The following is a 21,323-nucleotide window of genomic DNA, read 5'->3' as shown; positions in this document are numbered from 1 at the left end:
TGGTTTAAGTGCGAGGAACATGATATTTAATAAAGAAAGGTAACACACAAAATGTTAAAAAAAAAAACGCCCCTTTGGACGTAATTTAAAATCTAAAACATTTCAGTTTTTTTTTTTTTTTTTTTTTTTTTTTTTTTTTTTTTTTGTAGAAACTTACAGCTAAGGGCCATCTGCCACATTAACCATACCTTCAGAAAGCAGATATTTTATCCTCTTAATTTCGTTTGTCCGCTTTCATTAGATATACAAACGTAACTCTCGCCCAGACGGTATAGTGTTTAGGGTAGGTAAACCTCTGAGTTGGCTTCCGCTCCAGGTATAGATATATCCATGCAGAATTGGTTACCAACTCGGCGGGAGTCAACCACTAGCTACCAGGCCGCAGCCCTGTGCAGCACCGGCTGAGCAGACGACATTTAGCTGAGCAGATATACATATGCATACAAGGCACTTGAAGAAGAGTACAATCAAATATATGTATACACATATAAATACAAACTCATATACAGATGTATAGTACACACTTACATACATAGATATTCCGAAACAAATAAAAGTATACATATTCTCACTCATATTGATATATACACCCATACATATACGTTATCATGATAGTTAAAGTTTACAAGAAGCATGCCATTGAGGTACGCGTGATCCTTAGTATAAATTAGGTACCATAAATAAAAGATATAAACATGTACAGATACATTACAGCATTCAGATACAGTACGAACTTTATGTATGTAAACCTGGCACAGCATAAATACAAAATTACATATTGTACATACATATCACATACTCTGTTGCTGACATATTGAACTAGCTTATATAGACTTTTATGACAACTATGTTCCAGTGTAGAGTAATTGCTAGTACAGTAAGCAATTATTGTTTTCAGTTTCCGCTGGGCAACTCTGTTATTTTGTAGATTCTGGAACCAATTTGGCCAGAATCTGGCTCCTGGTTGCTTGAGGCTGTTAAATGCTGTGTATGGGCAGGAGAATACAAAATGATCTGGATGACCCTCCTCCCCACATTCACAGTTACCATTCTCTCTCAAGCCAAAGCGGCGGGCCCGGGTTTGAATCCCGGAAAAGACATGGATGTTTGTAAATGTATAGTGTCGGAGCGGCATGGCGGCACTCTGAATATGCGGCGACCCGAAAGTTCTATCGTGTGGATTGTGAAAGGGGAGAAGGGTGACCCTCGAATCCTCCCGGGGTGCTCTCCTTCAAAATTAGGGGCGGAAAATAGAATTCCAAACACTCTTCGGAGTAGGCTCTGGCAACCATTGTTCCATGGAATATGGACAAGACAACAACAACAAACGTAACTATAAATTAGAAGTATTAAATTACTATACGGTAAAATTTGTCAATCTTCTTTTTTTTTAATGTTTTTCTGAAATGTTTTTAAATCAAAGGCAAATTTTGAGGGAAGAGGAATATTTTAAGAGTTTATACAGATAAATACTGAAAACGTTAATTTCCTTTCCAGAAAATTTAACTGTTAAAGCCTTCATGAAGTGAATTGTTTTCTTCTTTAAATTATCTCTACTGGAATTGCAACAGCTGCGTTCGTCTTGTTATAAACACGTCTGTTGGCTTTTTTTTTTTTTTTATTTTTTTTTTTCAAAATTTTGAGTTTTAACGTTTAAAGATGTGTCGTTTGGGTATCGTCATTTGTTTCTCTCTATATAATAGAAAGCTAATTCCGTTTCTATTGTAGCTATTGGTAAACCGGTTTATACTCAAACGATATATCTCCTCGAAATTATAGAATTTAGGTTAGAATTCTATAGATATGAGAAAAAAAAAAAAAAACTCTCCAAGATTCAGTTTTGTAATCGAATTCTTTTTTAAAGATTCGTGAAAGTCCCATGGTGGTAGAGACATTAGGTATTTTGGAAGGAGAGATGAAAAATGAACCTCTTCGCCAGGAATCGAACCACGGACCTCTGGAATACGCGCCCTGCGTGCAGACCACCACACCACGAAGGCATGCCAAGAAGGTGGGACAAATACCTTATATACTCCTCCTTTTAAAAGGCGACTGTGGTTTTTAAAGGACCCAATCGCCAAATCCTGGGTCCAACCATCATCCAACACCCTTTTAGTTCGGGCGCCACTGTAGAGACATTAGGTATTTTGGAAGCGGAAGAGATGAAAAATGAGCAACGCCTTCGCCGGGAATCGAACCGCGTACCTCTAGAATACGCGCCCAGCGTGCAGACCACCACACCAGGAAGGCATGTCAAGAAGGTAGGAGAAATACCTTATATGGTTACAAAACGAGAAGTGCACATTTTGGCGACCACTAAATTACATAAGTCGGTATAAATTTTACTAGTAGCAGTTGACGTTATAAATTCCTTTAGTGTTCAAAACTGCCTTGCATTATGTACAAGGTAATGCAGTTCTTGTATTGCGGATGTAGTGCGTCTTCTTGTATTGCGTAAGCCGAATTACATTACAAGATTCCCAGGGTGAAAAAAAAAAACAGTTGATAACAGTACGTATAATATAATCTGACACGAATCTCGCAACCTGTAAAATAAACGTAGATGTACAGTTGTATGGCAACATATTACATCTACGTACACAAACAGAAGTAAACTTCTGGAGCACTTCTTCAGTGGATGATAGATAATACCGATGACATATTATTCCACCAAAAACGAAACAGGTCAAAAATTCTCGAAATAAAAGTTTCCTTTGAGTGGACTTATCGTGAAAAATGATAGCATAACCTGTTATGTTATGCATTAGATGCAACTGACAAACAGCGTAACACTTACGCTGCTTCGTAATGCGCTGATTGATGTCTGAATGGATGCGTTTTTTTATTCAATAAGTGTCCAGGGTTTTCATTACCCTTTTAAAATATGCAAAGATACGATAAGATGTGTATGTTAATATCAAAAAGACGTCATCTGTAATAATATTGGCTTTTTGGCTGTGTTTCAAATAATGAAATCAACTGGCTGAAATGTTTTTGAAAAGGTATTTCGGAATAAATACTTCCAAAAAATTGCATTATGTTAAAAGTTTAATAATTTTTTTATTATATTGCTTCTTTTATTTAAAAGTAATCTTTATTTAAATCCGTATTTGTGAGCATAGGTATGTAATACCAAAACTAATTACCAATTCATCAGAAGCTTGACGCTCTTAGCTAAAGAAAAACTAAGTAAATATCTTACCTTCTTTATATAACTGTTGCAACAGTATGCGTTTTTTCCCCTTATATCCCTATTCTTTGAGCCCACCAGCGGCCGAGCGGTAAAGTCGCTGAACACTGGTAGTTCGGTCCGAGGTTCGAATCCCGCGAACGGGCTGGCTGCATGGGCGTTTTCGTGGTTTTCCCCATGTGTAACGTGTATACGAGCCAGTTTCCCTTAGAAAGTTCTCCACGAAGGCATCCCTCCCCTTACGCAGATAGCCCTCGTGTGCTTTGCCGTATTCTGAATACGCCGTCAATACACACCACCAATGACTAACACTAGAAGTTCGACCTGAGTTCCATGCCAGGCGAATGGGCTAGCTGCATGGTTGATTTTCATAGTTTTTCTAATCTGTAACATAAACAGGATTCATGTCTTCCATCATGACATTCCTTCCCTTAAACCGACAGCCGTGGTATGCTTTGCCGTCTTCTAATAAGGTAATCTTACCTAACCGTCAAAATATCCGATTCTGTTGATCTTCACTCGATCATTAAAGATCTTTTGAAATCTCGTTTCACTGTAATGTATTTCTAAAAATTAGAATTGGGACATTTATGACACCAACCAAAATTCCAAGTTTCAACGTCCGTTCAAATTATTGCATTTAGTAATACTATGAAAATATCTCCCATTCTGTTTAGACCAAAAGAAGCATACCACTAAAAAATTCCACTTCAGAGGAAAATCATATTAAGGGGGCTCATACACCTTTAAAACCCCTTATGATCTTCGAATATGCGACTGTTGCAAGAATTGGGATATTTTATTTATTTTAAAAGCAATTACTTCTAACCTTTTACAGTTGACTACATAATATAGCTGCTTTGGAAACTAGTAACCAGAAAGTTTGTGTTGCCAAAAATATTTTTGTAATTTAATCCGCTTTGTGACAAAATATTTCGCCATGTTTCCACCTTGCGCGCATGATGTTTTAAAAATGGCTAATGGTACATACTTGAAATTGGATGGAATTCTTTATCTAGGTACTATTTTTCTAACTGAACTAAAAATCTGATGAATATATTAATACTGAAAAATTTTATGGACGAAAACATTCCAGATTTTTTAATAAAATAAATTTTATAAACTCAAATTAAAATAAAATAAAAATTTAACATGAAATTTTTATAATTTTAGGTTCACAGTAGTTTCCAAATGCTATAAAAGCTATATATTAAACATGAAATTAAATTATGCAACAATGTTTTAAACTGTGCGCGCAAGGTGGAAACATGACTAAATATTTTGTCACAAAGCGGATTAAATGATAAAAATATTTGTGGCAGCACAAACTTTTTGATAACTATTTTAGAAAGCAGCTATATAATGTAGTCAGCTGTAAAAAGTTGGAAGTAATTGCTTTTAAAATAAATAAGTTATCCCAATTCTTGCAACAATTACATATTCGAAGATCTTATGGGGTTTAAAGTGTATGAGTTTCCTTAATAATCATTAAAATGTATTTTAACTTAGGACAACAAGCCAAATCATTTATTACTAAATATGTGTCAGGGGGAAAAAAATCTGTTCTCGATTTTTTACAGTACAGAATCTATAAAAGTTTCGACGAGAACGTAATTTTCATCTTGAGGACAAAAAATTCTAATGAAACCTAGGCCTTTATATGGCGAAGAGTTTTCGTTCAGAACGGAAGTCATTTCAGCAATTTCATTTACCTCTACCGTCTGTGATTCAATTTCTCGAATAAATTATAGGACCAAGTTCTCTGAATCAAACGCGAAAGTTACTGTGTTTGAAAATTAAAGATTGAAATCCCTCCACCACCTGCATCGAGAAAGATGTCAGAAAGCAGGAAGGTCAACATTCTCCAAACGGCTTGTTTACTCAATCTCCAAAATAAACGAAGTTCCATGGGGATCATCGAAACTAAAAGCATTCCTCCTCTACCCACCTCCGTTGCTGAGTGTGCATGTAACTTGACAAACGATCGTAGAGAAAAAAGCCCAACTTGAAATTCATTGGAGATATTTATTATTACAATTTTGTTCTGTTTTCATTGCTCGGTATGGAAACCTATTAGAATCGTGGAACGCGAATACTTATTTATTTTCTTTTATTAGATCTAGAAACAAGATGAGATTTTTATCTTTCTTTGAGATTTGAAATCGGGTTTAACAATTCAACACATTTGCTACCGGGAAAATGGTTTCATGAAAAGATTAAAAAACTAAAATATGAGAACTTTCGAATGATGAGAAACTTTGCCGGGAATTTCTTATAATTTTATTTTGTTCAGTAAAGTTGTATTTTATGTTGTTCTTTTATTATTTGCGTTTTTAAAGTCCATTGTACTGCTGGTCGTTTCAACGCAAATGCTTCGCATAATTACAAGTAAAATCAAAAGGGAGAATTGCTGAAGACGGAACAGTTTTACTTGGCTTTCCGTTTTGCAAATTAGTTTCATGAAACCTATTTATTTCATATAATAGGAACGTTCCCTGTAGATTTAATCATTATATTATGCCTAATTTTTTACATATTGAAGAATTCATACATTACATATATTTTTTATTAAATACTTCCGAGGAAGCGGGTTTAGCATCAAGCCTTGTGCAGAAGTGATCCAGTGAAATGAACAGTCTAGCTTCCAGCTACTCAAATAACCGCGTAAGGTTTTAAGCGGCGTTTATTTTTGATATAGTATCGCAGCACGATTTTTCCTGCAATTTGGCATTTATTTTAAATAGTGGCCTTTATGTTCCATAACTTGAAATTTTCAGAAGGAGGGTCTAACTCCTAAACTATAGTATATGTACTTAATTTAAAATTGTTTTTAGTATTGAACAGAAGTCTGCGTATCAAAATCTGGTTTCAGTTTAATCATATCATTTTCATCTTGTATATTTTTAATCATTTTTACTTCCTTGTACGAAGTAAAAAGGAAGTATCGTAATCGCGAAAAGTTTCAGGCAGCATATTTCAACGAAAATATCCATTTTGACCACTATCGAATGCAATTTAACGATGTTTTTGCGTGATATCTGTACGTAAGGACAGAATAAAATACTCGTTTCCTCCAAAAAAAATGGTAAAACTGCTTTAAAATTAATTCTGAAGAGAATTTTTCGTGGCGTCTGTTACGAATGTACGTATCTCACATAACTCGAAAACGAGTAGCCACAGAACATTGAAATTTTGTATATAAGACTGCTATAACATGTAGATGTGCACCTCGTATTTTGCTTGTAATCGGCCGCATCAAACGTATATAAATACTATATTTATATATATATATCCACTCTGTTACTCGGCACAGTGATCTCAATTTCTTTACTCTTATATGTTTGTAAATTGTACATTTTTTGCTTTAAAAATGATTGAATTATGTTGTTTTTATCTTCCGGTTAAGGTTTTTATGCCTTTCGTAATTCTGGAAGCAAAATTTGTACAATTATCAACAATTTAAAAGCTGTTTAAGTGCGGTTAAGTTTTGAATAACATGACGGACATATTTGTTTACATTTGAAACAGCAGAATTGTAGATTTGTTGCCAATCTAGAGAGACTAAGCTTCGCAACAACAAAAATAACGCCTTCATTTATTATTGCGAATTAAATCATGCTTAAACATTTCTGGAATTTTTTCGAGGAAATAAGTGTTTAAGATTTACTTCGTAGTTTTTATTACGGATATTTTGAGTTTTTATGTATTTTTGCCTTGTCGCGAAGTGAGAACTGAATTAATTGAATGAGAAATACTAAATCGTCTGTGAAAACTGTTTCTTATGTGTTTTGTTTGCTTAATTTCTTTCATACACCGTTCTAGCTTTATTATAGTATTTGAATAGAACATGTGGCAACGATAATTCTTCAAATGATATAAATTTTGTGCATTCAGAGTGTCGTTATAGTAAACAAATATAGTGAATTTTAAAGAGTGCATTTATTCTATTGTGCTTTATGCGCTGTCGACGAAGTAGATTTAATTCAATCCAATCAATTTAAATGAAATTAAAGAAAAAAAATGCGTATAATTTAATATTCCGTACAAGGAAGTCATGTGGTGTCCAGTTCAGATTTTTTAATTTTTTGAAAACTGAATGGTGAACCTTTATCGGCATGAAATTGTAATATAAAATTTTTAGATTCTCACTTCTTTACTGTTGTGCCCGATCCTTTAGCGTAAATGATATAATAACAGCTTAAAGAACAAAGTAACCTGTTCTGCATATCCGACTGATGGTAGTTTTGCAGTGTATCTAGCGTAAAGTTATTAGAGCGACCTTTTACCTCTTAATGCGCACTACGCAGAGTAGAGAGTTCATACGGGGATGATTTAATAAATAAGTCGGACGATATTGATGAAAGATATCTCTGAGAAACATGGTTCAATTTTTTTTTTTTTTTTTACTCTTTGATTCTACTAAGAAGTGACGTAAAAGTTATTGAAAAGTGCGAATGATAACACTGGTAAGGTTTGTATTATTGAGCTTAAAACAGAAGTTTTCATAACAAATGGAAGATTAGCCGAGCTTTTCCAAGAAATAGAACCAGATTATACTGTTTACTACTTGAATAAATCCAAAAATATAGCCGAAAAACAAGGTTGAATATCTTGTTTTTATTTAATGGAACATATGCTGCGAAGTCGTCAAAACAAAAGGTATCAACATCAATTAATTACTTAAAAATATTGGGAAACTTAATATGAAACATGAACAATATACTATCAAGGGATATAACTGTATTGATAAAACTCGGATTGTCGATTCAAAACGGCATTCTTTACATTCCGCAAAAATCACAAGAAAAAAAAAATTAAGAGCTTCTTTAAAGAAAAAAATCTTTTAAGATAGAGTTAACAGTAGGTGCAATATACAAAACAGGGCACTTTTAGCAATGTAATATATCAATTTCTAATATATTTTCTAAAGATAAAACTTTAAATTTGTTTTTTTGAAAAACTTGTTTTGTCAACATTTCTAATACGAAAAACACCGTAACTTAAAATATTACTATAGCAATTTTATGATACTTCCCACACATATTTTATAGAATATTGGGAATTAAATGGACTAAAAGTTTAGGTTTATATACATATTTAAGATTTTTGCAGACAATTTTGTAAATGAAGAGAGAAAAATTTCTCGAAAAATAGCCAGTGTATGTACTCAAACGGGTATTTTTAATAGACATTTTGCTTTATGACTTAGATTTTAGGTCATTTTATTCCTTATGCTTTAATAAATATAAGTGAAAAAATAAAAGTAAAATATTGATAAATAATTTTTTTGGAACTAATCTCGTGATACTGAAATTTGAATATATTTCTGATTTAAAATGTGAGAAAAAAGTAAAAATTACATTTTAATAATATGTTTATAAACTGTTTCTATCACTTTTTGGTAGCATTCTGCTAATTAACACCAAAAATAAATTTATTTGTACACTTTTTCAAAATTAGGGTATCGAACGTAGTCGGATACCTTAAATTATTTTTATTTTATTAATTTGTATAGTTAGAGTGAAATTTAAGAATGCTAATTGGATAACTATAGCTGTTAGGATAGCTAGCTAATGGATGTAATCTGATATCCAAAGCGTACGATTCGTGGTTTATTTCCAACGCCTTCCTCAGGCGTTGGCCACTACTAAGGCCAGATGCGGTGGTCAGTTTATTATGGACGCATCTAATAGGGGGTACCTTTGCTTCCTAGGGCCACCAGCGGCCGAGCGGTAAAGTCACTGAACACTGGTAGTTCGGTCCGAGGTTCGAATCCCGCGAACAGGCTGGCTGCATGGGCGTTTCCGTGGTTTCCCCATGTGTAACGTGTATACGAGCCAGTTTCCCTTAGAAAGTCCTCCACGAAGGCATCCCTCCCCTTAGGCAGATAGCCCTAGTGGGCTTTGCCGTATTCTCAATACACACCTTTGCTTCCTATGAGAGAACGGACAAATAAACCATGCCTTCTCCAGCATTCGAACTCGGCCCTTTGGTATAGCGGTCCGCTCTCCAATCACTAAACCGTCTGTGCGGCTGAAACTACAAGTTAGACGCTTAAAATAATTGAAATTTTATCAAGTGAAAGAAAGTGTTAGAATTAACGTTTTTCATTGTTAAGTGGACTCGTACACCTTAAAACCCATAAGATATTCAAATATGCGACTGTTGCAAGAATTGGTATAAATTATTTATTTTAAAGGCAATGATCTTCCAACATTTTTACAGCGGACTACATAATATAGCTGCTTTCTGAAATAGTCATCAGAAAGTTTGTGTTGCCACAAATATGTTTATAATTTAATCTGCTTTGTAACAAAATGTTTGGTCATGTTTCCACCTTGAGCGCACAATTTAAAACATTCTGTCGCATAATTTAATTCCATATTTAATATATAGCTTTTATAATATTTGGAAACTGGGAACCAAAAATTCTAAGAATTTCGTGTTAAATTTTTGTTTTATTTGGAGTTGAGTTTAAAAAATGTACTTTATTAAAAAAAAATTGTAATGTTTTCGTGCATAAAATGTTTTAATATTAAAATATACATCAGTGCCTAACTGAAATATTTTTTATCTATTTTCACAGAACAACTGGAAAAGTTTGCTCTCAAGCCAGAGGACGAAACAGCTGTGTGGAACATTATCGAACAGCCCGTGGGATTCGTAGTACTAGGAAGTTGTTGTTGGGCACGTGCCACTATCGTCAACGGTTTGATGGAACGGACAGTGCTGCCTATTGTTCCTTTTGGGGAAAACAATCATCACTGGAGAATGGTGATAATTTTATTTTACTACGAAAGTTTTATAGTGGATTTTTGTGAGGAGTATTAGAACTTGAATAAACTTAAATCAAAGAACTTGAATAAACTTAAATCAAAGAACTTGAATAAACTTAAATCAAAGAACTTGAATAAACTTAAATCAAAGAACTTGAATAAACTTAAATCAAAGAACTTGAATAAACTTAAATCAAAGGACTTGAATAAACTTAAATCAAAGGACTTGAATAAACTTAAATCAAAGGACTTGAATAAACTTAAATCAAAGGACTTGAATAAACTTAAATCAAAGGACTTGAATAAACTTAAATCAAAGGACTTGAATAAACTTAAATCAAAGGACTTGAATAAACTTAAATCAAAGGACTTGAATAAACTTAAATCAAAGGACTTGAATAAACTTAAATAATCAAGCTCTTGATTTAAAAGCTAGACGAACAGGATCCTAGATTCTAGGAGGTTTAAAGCCATCTGTTAATTTTGCAATTATATTTTTTTCTCATACAAATAATGGGTTTTGACAAACCCCGGCGAATACTGTGTTTAAGGTTTCGAATTATTTTAATCTGGTCTTGGTGAGATGACATCTAAGCAGAGTTTTGTACATAAATTAGCTTTTTAAACTACAACACTTTTAGATACAAAAGAACACTTGATTATTTTGCTTTTAAAGAAGGAATTTTCTTAATTTTGTAGATTTTCTCCGAACAGGAAGTGGATATTTCCAAAACAGAATTATTTATTTTCGGGGAGGGGTTATATGCCATAGAAAGAATATTTTCGGGAGTCTTTTTTTCACGGAATGACGTATATTTGTTATAGAAAAGAATCATCGAGGAAATCATTTAGTTTTTATTTACAGGAATATAGAGAGATTTTTTTAATATAAATAAGTTGAGGGGGGTTGCTAAAGCAGAACAACCTTAACAAAGTTACACGCAAAGGAACTACATTTGAGAAATCTTTCTTGGTGTTATTTGCTTCACAGTTACAGTTTAAAATAACGTTTAATTTACAGGCAACATAAATCAATTTAGAAAAAGTTTTAATTTTTTTTATTTAGCATTTGATTTTATTTATACATTTGAATACTTTAACAAAGTACGTTAAATGAAATTTATTTTACATGAATTCCTGGTTTCCTGATGCTGCCTGCAGCTAAATCTTAACTACAGAACTTGTGAAATAGAGTACTTTTCAGATGAGCTAATTTAGTGTCCGTGTTCGGGATTTAATGTTGATTAATAATACGTAAAAATTACTCCCTCGTCTTTACTGAAAGCCTCTTAGAAATATAGTATACAAGAAAATAATCCTGGAGATTTTAAGTCTCACAGCATTATGCATTTAATAGGTAGCGGTATAAGGATTGATAAGTGATATTAAATCTCATTAAAGAAAAACTGAAAGGTATCCGATTTTAACGATCACCCAAGAGGGTTTGTTAAGGTTTTTAACGCTCTCGCTGAGCTCGCAGTCTACCAGTCTGCTGTTACGATCCTTCGAACCCCCTTTTTTTTTAATCGGCCCACCAACGGGCGAGGGGTAAAGCCGCTTAACACTGGCAGTTCGGTTTGAGGTTCGAATCCCGCGAACGGGCTGGCTGCATGGGCGTTTTCGTGGTTTTCCCCATGTGTAACGTGTATACGAGTCAGTTTCTCTTAGAAAGTCTTCCACGAAGACATCCCTCACCTTAGGCAGATAGCCCTAGTGTGCTTTGCCATAATTAAATAAACCAAAACTATTTTTTATCTTTTTAGCTTTATTATTAAGCATAATTTTCTTCGCACTTATGCCGTATATAATTAAACAGAAAAATTACAAAAATTTTTAAAGTAGCATAGCTCTATATGTTAAAAGTTTCCGAAGCAGCATTAAGTGTTAGCGTACAATTTTTTTTTCCAGTATTTTCTTAATTAATCGTATCGATTATTCGTATTTCTTTATTCTTTATTTAATTTTCATATTTTAAATTCATCATACGTCATTAGTTTTCTTACTACAATGAATTTACAAAACTTTCTTTAAACAGTATATCTGTACCATTTCCGATAGACAGCCTCACGCGATGAAATAAAAATGTTTTATTCCTTAGTGATGCCACAGCTCGCTTTGAAATCGTGATGTTTTTTAATCAAAAATTCTTTTAAAATTTGCAAAATATGAAATAGATAATAAGATTCGAAATTCGGGCTTCAAGGTACCCATATTCGGGTGGAGGACTACGTTATTCAAAACTGGATGGCTCTAGGTACCGTTGTTTTTTCACATTGCGAGAAATATTCATATATTCATGCAGATTCTTCATTATTTAATTTTTTTAAATGTAATACAGGGCAATAATATTAGGTGGCAACAATTTGAAAAATTATAAAATGTATTTGTTACGGTGAAACACTGAAATCTGGAGAATGTCGACTTTCACCGGTGAATGTCAACATTCACATAGTCTCTTGGTGTATGTCCGAAATATTTTCCAAATACTCTTATTTCTGACTTCGGTCAATGTCGACATTCACCATGTACTAATGGTGAATGTTGAACATATAACAATATTATATTTTCTTCTCCGTTATTCAGTCGCGTATAAACGCACTTAGACTTGAAATAAGAACTTAAAAACATGAGAACTTAAAACACTCTACATTCAAAATGAGAAAGGAAATTAACAGAAGTAAAAACTTACTTAATTATACAGTACGTTCTAAATGAGAAAATAAAATAAGTCATAAAAAACTTACTAAATTATGTGATTCAAATCCTATTTATTGCAACAACTTAAACTATTATGGCACTGTATTATGACCTCTGTATTCGACTTTCACCAGAGCATATCTGTGATTGTCGACATACACAGGTGAGGGTCCGAATATACAAGAATGTAGTGAAATATTCGACGTATTTCGTGAATGTTGATATTCTCCGGTGAAAGTCGACATTCTCCAATTTCTGTCTTTCACGGTAGCATATTCAACGCTAAATTCCATTTCGAGAGTAATACCCCATTCGGGATTAACATGCCTTTCGAGCTCATAATGCTGATGGCAACAGATTATCTTCTGTATTGGAGGTGAATACCAGTTATAATAATAATTTCTTCATACAGTCCTGAACAGCTTAAGATGAATGTAAGAAATCTTTGCTTAAAATAAATATACATATTTTAATTATGTTTTTCTTCATAGGTGAGATTCAGTTATGGGAAAGTACCGAGGGCAAAGCTTGTTCTCCCTAGCGGTTACGAAATATTAGAGCAGTTAGAATTCAATGAAAAACAGTTGACCGCCGTTCCTTTGACAGATCTAGAGTTAAAAGTAAGTGAAGTTCCTCTAAATTCAGTATTAAAAAAGGATTTATTTAATATATAATTCAGGTGATAAAGATTATGCAACATAGTCACGTTTTCCGAATCGACTGGTAAACAGTTTACATCTTTTGTCAGTTTTAATATCTGGTAGGTATTCATTTTTAGAAATGTTAAGCTACTTTGCAAAACGAAATTGGTTCCAAAAAGCTATTTTTTTTTTCAATGTAAAATACTAGTTTAATAATATCAGACTTCCTTTTTATATCCTTGTACGAAGTAAAAAGGAAGTATTGTAATCGAGAAAAGTTTCAGGCAGCATATTTCAACGAAAATATCCATTTTGACCGCTATCGAATGCAATTTAACGATGTTTTTGCGTGATATCTGTACGTAAGGACAGAACAAGACTCGTTTCCTCCAAAAAAATTATAAAACTGCTTTAAAATTAATTCTGAAGAGAATTTTTCGTGGCGTCTGTACGAACGCATGTACGTACGTATCTCGCATAACTCAAAAACGAGTAGCCTCAGAACGTTGAAATTTTGTATATAGGACTGCTATAACATGTAGATGTGCACCTCGTATTTTGGTTGCAATCGGCCGCACCAAACATATATAAATATATTTATATATATATCCACTCTGTTTACCCGGCTCAGTGATCTCAGTTTCTTTACTCTTATATGTTTGTAAATTGTACATTTTTTGCGTTAAAAATGATTGAATAATGTTGTTTTTATCTTCCGGTTAAGGATTTTATGCTTTTAGTAAATCTGTGTGCAATATTTTTAGAATTATCAACAATTTTACAGTTGTTTAAGTGCCGCTAAGCCTGTTTTTAATGGCGGCCATTGATGTTTACATTTGAAACAAGACACTAGTGGATTTGTTGCCAATCTAGAGAAACTTACCTTCACAACAACAAAGATAACGCATTCATTTATTATTGCCAATTAAATCATGCTTAATTCTTTCTGGAATTTTTTCGAGAAAATAAGCGTTTGAGATTTACTTCGTAATTTTTAATATAGATATTTTGAGTTTTTATGTATTTTTGCCTTCTTGCGAAGTGAGAACTGAATTAATTGAATGAGAAATACTCAATCGTCTGTGAAAAACTGTTTCTTTTTTGTTTTGTTTGCTTAATTTCTTTTATACATCATTCCAGCTTTATTATAGTATTTGAATAGAACATGTGGCAACGATTAGATAATTCTATTCTTTAAATGATACCAATTTTGTGCATTATGAGTTATAATATGAACGAAATATAATACTGTTAATTGAACCTAGCGCCAGAGTGTCGCTATGGTAAACAAAGTCAATTTTAAAGAAGGCATTTATTCTATTGTGGTTTATGCGCTGTCGGCGAAGTAGATTTAATTCACTCTAATAAGTTTAAATGAAATGCAAGAAAAAATGCGTATAATTTAATATTCCGTACAAGGAAGTGATGTGGTGTACACATCAGATTTTTTCGTATACAAATACTATAAATTATAATAGTTTGATGCACAAATAAGAAGAGAAACGTATGTAAAAGAAATTCAGATATAAAAGAAGACGTGAAACAGTTAACTATGTATGTTAAAAATTTACGGAAATCAACTTTGTTGTTTGGTATTGAAAAGTATCATAGCATTGCTGTAAGCATTGTTTATGTCGCCCTTAAATGCCCGCAAAGATGACAATCTGTGTCAAAGTGAAAAATGAAGTCTATCGTCACTTTCAAGTGATGCCGTTTGATGGTTTAGAGATTTCCACACACGTCCCAAAAGGTCATGACTCATAATGTTTCCTGGCACATCTGACATCTTATCCACAGATCACAGTACCTGAACTCTTTTAGAAAACCCCGTGTGGCAAGAAAGCACAGCGGGTTGCAAGTAGACTAAAGGTAACTTGTGGCAGATAAGTGACTTTCCTTCGGAAGAAAATGAGAATGTTAGGTAAATACTTTTTTTGTTTTTGATCTTTCTGTAATAAAGCTGCCGCCAATGATAATCCATACTTGATTAATTACGGATGTTTCCCAACAAAGACTGCTCATAACTTATCAATTCATAAAAGAAGTTTATTTAGTTAATTACATCTAGAAAAACCTTTTTGTCATAATTCATTTTAAGGTCACTGGTTGTATTTTCATAGAACAGATATAAAGCGTTAATCTATAAATATCGGAGTAAATAGTTTTCAGAAAGCAAGTAACTGTATTGACACAAACACAATAATGTAAAGGTAATATAAAGTGCTCTGGTATTAGTTTATATTTAGACGATTCATCAATTGTTGTTAACTTGCAAAATTAAAAACAATCTACTGTATTTTCTAATGTGACCTCAGAATTTGAGATTTTTTTATGTGTTATAGAATAAGGCTTTAAAAATAACTTCTTGCAAAAGAAAGGTCTTGCGCCCACAAGCTATTGAGCGGCAGTGTTACTTGAATACTGGTAGTTCGGTTCGGGTTTTGAATACTGGTAGTTCGGTTCGGGTTCTGTATGGGCGTTTTCTTGGTTTTCCCCATGTGCAACGTGTATACGAGCGAGTTTTGCTTAGAAAGTCCTCCACGAAGGCATCTCTTCCCCAAGACAGATAGGCCTTGTGTGCTTTGCCGTAATCAACTAAAAGAAACCCTATGCACATTCCTAAATTTCAAACGTCAGGGACAGGCTCACCAGTGGCCGAGCGGTAAAGACGCTGAACACTGGTAGTTCGGGCCGAGGTTCGAATCCCGCGAACGGGCTGGCTGCATGGGGGTTTTCGTGGTTTTCTCCATGTGTAACATGTATACGAGCCAGTTTTCCTTAGAAAGTCCTCCACGAAGGCATCCCTCCCTTTAGCCAGATAGCCCTCGTGTGCTTTGTCATAATTAAATAATCCAATCCAATCCAAACGTCAGTGACGCACGCAGAATTTCTAACTCGTTGACATGCTTCATTTTATCTTGAATGGGTAAATTAAGTATGAGTACGAGAATGAGTAGTTATAATTGAATTATGGCTACTCACATTCTCATTTATGCTCGTATTCTTACACTGCTTATATGGAGGTTCTCATATGTAGGAAATTTAGAGTAGTTGGATTCATGCAGTGATGTTTAATACTCTATCAGATTCTTTATAGTGACTTTAAATCCCTGTTGGATGGTTAGTGAGCAGAGAAAGTACCTTTCTTGCAAGCATACATTGTAGGTGTCTGCTTCAATTTTTGTTCGACTGCTCAGGGAGTTTTACTTGATCCCTTGAAAGAAACTCCTTTTTTGTCATATTTCACATAGAAATATTTTTTCAAATTGTCTTGAGTTTTATGAAACGAATAAGTGTTTACATTATAAAATATTCCCCCCCCGGCCTTCTTAGCATGCCTTCGTGGTGCAGTGGTCTGCACACTCGGCACGTATTCGAGATGTCCGTGGTTGGAGTCCCGCCGAGAGCATTGCTCGTTTTTCATCTCTCCTATCTTTAAAAAAATACCTAATGTCTCTGCAACATGAGAAAATAAAAACTTATAATAGTTAATATGTGATGTCATGTGTACAGAAATTACCCATTAGGCACATCTTTAAGCAATATTATTAATGAAGCAATCTGAACTGTTAAGGAGAATATGCTGCAGAGAATTCTTAGTATGAATCATACCTTTCGAGTGCATCTGTAAGCTATTCGGGACATTTCTTAATGCCATTTTTATAGACGATTTTACTTTTCCATGCTCGCTAGTAGCAAACATATTAGAGACGGGTTGTAATCATATTTTTATGTGGAATATGTTTAAAATTAACTGGGTTGGGGAAATATTTTGACAATAAAATACGCTAGGGTAATGCTAGATTTTACGGATATTATGTGCAAGTGCGAAGCTATTACTGTTTTTTAAGGCTATTTTTTATGATTCATTCCCAATTCGTTCCACCGAAATAATAATGCATTATTATACAATTAATCCCGAAATATTTTTGTTTCTTACAGCCCAACGCGTGTCTCGAATTATCTGAAGATCCAGCATTGACTGGTGGAGGTCTAGAGATCAACCTGTCACACCCTCTGCTATACGATAATGCTCAAGTGATCATGGCTCCTGAAAGGAACCGCACCGCTTTCATCCAGGAGCTGAAGAAATGCCTCGATGGAATCACACCCGTCCTCATATATGCCATCGGAAACAATCTTTCAGAACAGGTACGGCCGTCCTGTTCCTGAAAAAGCATTATTTTAACAACACTCAGTTTTTCATTTCAGTTTTAGAGCAATGTAAAGCATTGCTGAGATCAACATTGAAGACGCAAGCGTCTTCAGTGTTGATGTCATCAACACCTGAAGAAAAGCAAAGATGCACAACTTACGTTTATGCATCTTCTGCGCAACTTTTGAACGCTATTCAAAAGCTGATTGTTTCTTTTGAAAATACAACGCTAGCGGATAGGGCAGCTTCCGACCGGAGGCTGTTGCCAAACAGAATTATGTGCCGCCCCCACCGAACTTGCAATCTACCATGTTGCGACCCCACAGAGCAAGAGCAGACAAGGCTGTACCCGTAGCGTAATGGCAAACTGCACATTGAGATGATCAATGTTAAACGAATTTCGCTTACTGCGCATGCCCAGGTTAAAATTTGGTGCAATTTTAAAAGAAGACAAATGCGGTATATGGTTGATATTGTGTTATGTGAGCGCAAACAGTTCGGGTTTTTAAAACATGTTAGGTTGTAAATTGCTTCATTACTTAGAATGTAAATATCGATTGTAAACTGGGCAAATTTTCGTGTAAGAAGGATTACAAAACAGGAAACATTACAAGATGAAGCAGCTGAATACTTACGAGTATTTATTATACTTCTGAGGATTAAAAGCAATTAAGTATTTACCATACGTCCATTCGTATATCCGTTAACAAATTAAGGAATAAATCCAGTTTAAATTACTGAATTAGTCAAGTAACTGATATTAAATGTAATGTTTATGAACAAAATAAACCGAAATGAAACAGAAAGACGTGCAATAACCACACACAAATTTCCGTAATATTACAATTGTAAACAGTAAAACCAACATGACTAAAAGGCTTGTGTAGGGTTGCTTCTGCTTTAGTCGCTAATATTTCCTCCCACGACAACGGTACACCATTGAGCATGCGCAGTAAGCGAAATTCGTTAACATTCATCAACTCAATGTGCGGTTTGCCATTACGCGTACCCGTACGCATATTTCACAAGTGCACATCAACGTAGCCACTGAGGGAGGGGTTTCGAAAATGGACCAATGAGCTGCTATATTGCGCTTGTGACGCTAAATCTCCGTGCATGTGAGCATATGTTGTTTACGTTTTTTAATTTGCATTTGTTTCCCAGTTATAAATGTATGACAGAATACTAGAAATCTTGTAGTGCTTTCGTTTTCTGAGTTTAATTAATCTCTGACATTTCACTTTCGCGATTTTTATCACGCATTAATATTTGATGTTCACGGCATATTATGTGGATTAAGAGAATTCAAGTATATATTTTTTTAATTGAGATGAGAATGACTGAAAGTGTTACAATGAATATAGTGTTTTCTTATTTCAGTCCTTGCATTCTTTTGATTTTTAAAGCGTAAGATGCAGAATACATGTGATCTGATTATATCCATTGCTATCATTAAAAATTATATGTAAAAAAATTATATGTAAATATATTCGTCGTGAATAAGATAAATTCCCTCTGTTTGATGAGTATTTCTTGTGTAGACAGTACATTTAAGAGTAAGCAGTTAATTAATGGGAAATTTAACGCACTAAATGTATACGAATGCAAATTAGTAAAGTTCACTTTGAATGAAATTCTGCATTGGTTATCATTTATAGAACATCCTTTTCATATAGACTGCAATTAAAAGGGCTGACTTCTATTTACTTATATAATTGGTGTAAATATTTTTCTTATACGCATAGTTTTATGTGAAGATTGCATTTAGGTTCGGATGTTTATCACGTATTTCTTTCTTCATCTTATTTACAACTTATTAAGTAATATTACACATCGATATTTTTGCGAAGTATATAACATGTGTTTGTATTTATTTCAACCAGTTAGTGAAATCTTCATAATTGCCTATATTTGATCTAACTTCGCAATGAAAAGTTTCAGAAGCAATCGACGAGGCTTTAATTATTTTGTACAGAAAATTGCGTGGCAGAATATTTTCAACCATCTTGCTTAAATCTTAAAGCACGCGAAAAGTCATGTGACATGACAGAAATATATCTGGATGCTCATTGGTCCATCCTAGAAGCCACTCCCTCGGTGGCTACACAGATGTGCACTTGTGAAATAAGCTACCTACTATTTCGTTTCTGACTCTTGTTACTTTATTGGTACAAACTGTTATTAGAATCCATTTGTGTATTTGAATACAGTGTGTAAAATTCCAAGCCAAAGAGCAAGCATTAGTTTGAAAAACAATATTCGGTATATTTTACCTTATTTTTTTCTATACTAAACATTTGTTGATATATCTATATGATTTTATACTGCACTGATTGAAATTTTAAAATAAAATTAATTTCTTCTTAGAAAGGGTTGCTCTTTAATTGCCTTTGAGTAATAATCGTTTAAGGTGTTTTAATTTGCAAGCTTTCTTTTCACTGTTTTTCTGCACATAAAATCTCAATATTTGAAAATGTAAAGAAGTATTTTAAGATTATATCATTTATGTGGTGAAATATACTTTGATCATGAAGATTTAGCATCTTTGTGCATTTTTTATGTAGCATATACAAACTGAATTAAAATCTTAAACTAAAACGGGGGCCCACCAGCGGCCGAGCGGTAAAGTCGCTGAACACTGGTAGTTCGGTCCGAGGTTCGAATCCCGCGAACGGGCTGGCTGCATGGGTGTTTTCGTGGTTTTCCCCATGTGTAACGTGTATACGAGCCAGTTTCCCTTAGAAAGGCCTCCACGAAGGCATCCCTCCCATTAGGCAGATAGCCCTAGTGTGCTTTGCCATAATTAAATACACCACACCACCTAAACTACATCGCTTTAAAATTTTATATATAAATATAATTAAAAAACGACACAATCTTGATGAAAGCCCAAGGATTGATGAGTTGAAAAAAAAGTTTGGAAAGAGAATTCATATTGCATGTTCTTGTTTCCTTGAAGTTCTCATGATGAATTAAATTTAAATTACTCCTTAGAAAGCGCCTTTATTAAAAGAGATAACTCTGATTCTTTAGATGAATAGAATTCAGATTAACGTTTTATTTATGTGTTTTTGCATTTTCTCTGAAGTTTCTTCATCTACCAATTTGAGGTTTTGTGCCATTTAAAAAAAAAAAAAAAAAAAACCAACCAACCAATCATTTACCAATATTACAAAATCGATTTCAGAGTTTACATTAATATTTTTCAGGACATTGCAGACTTGACAGAACTTCATCAACTCCCATACAAGCTTCCCATTTTCTTCATCTGCGTACGTCATCCCTCACAGTCAGACCTAACAGAATCCGGGCAGCACGCTGGAACATCTACCTGCACCACTTTGTCCACTTCATCCACGCCTCCACAGTCATGTCCTCCATCACCTACGTCTCCAAAAGCACCCCCTCGCAATCTTCCCTTCACATACTCGCGCCATCCATTGGAACATCTTGCTCTCTTGCGGAACTGCACCGAGGTGCATTGTGCAGAACAATTTCCTGTATCAGATGTATACCAGAAGTTATCGGACTTAGGTTATCTCGCATCACCAGGTTCAAAACCTGAGTACAAAGGACCCCTGGAAGTTGGCAGTGAACTTGTCGAAGATTTCGCAAATTTTTCTAGGTAATATAATTTGGTAAAAATCTTTACTTTTTGTTATACGTTGTAGCATTTGATGAAAAGTTTCAAAGGTTTCATTTTTCCAGTAAATAATTCAAAAAATTTCGGCTAATCTTTGAAATATGGTAACAGGTAGTTTGGCGACATTTTGGTAAGGCGATAAAGGTTACTAGGTAGGACTTTAGCAATAATCTGAGAAGTACAGTTCGAATCACAGATTATTTTGTCTCAGAGAAATGAG

At 34.0% G+C, this 21,323-nt stretch overlaps 1 protein-coding gene across 1 annotated transcript in view; it reads left to right on the top strand.

Annotated features, from left to right (window-relative positions):
- Nucleotides 1-21,323, top strand: part of LOC118198861 (dual serine/threonine and tyrosine protein kinase-like) — a 131,780-nt gene that overhangs the window by 79,854 nt on the left and 30,603 nt on the right. The window contains exons 2-5 of the mRNA XM_035370643.2: nt 9,777-9,964; nt 13,155-13,283; nt 17,247-17,456; nt 20,670-21,085. Of these exons, the coding sequence (XP_035226534.2) occupies nt 9,777-9,964; nt 13,155-13,283; nt 17,247-17,456; nt 20,670-21,085 (943 nt within the window). The remainder of the gene's footprint in view (nt 1-9,776; nt 9,965-13,154; nt 13,284-17,246; nt 17,457-20,669; nt 21,086-21,323) is intronic.

This window comes from Stegodyphus dumicola, chromosome 6 (genome assembly GCF_044657685.1).
Source record: "Stegodyphus dumicola isolate Sdum_Otavi_A_Nest chromosome 6, ASM4465768v1".
In the NCBI taxonomy this organism is placed as follows: Eukaryota; Metazoa; Arthropoda; class Arachnida; order Araneae; family Eresidae; genus Stegodyphus; species Stegodyphus dumicola.
Note: the sequence above shows the minus strand (reverse complement) of the source record. Positions and strands in the feature narration are given on the sequence as shown.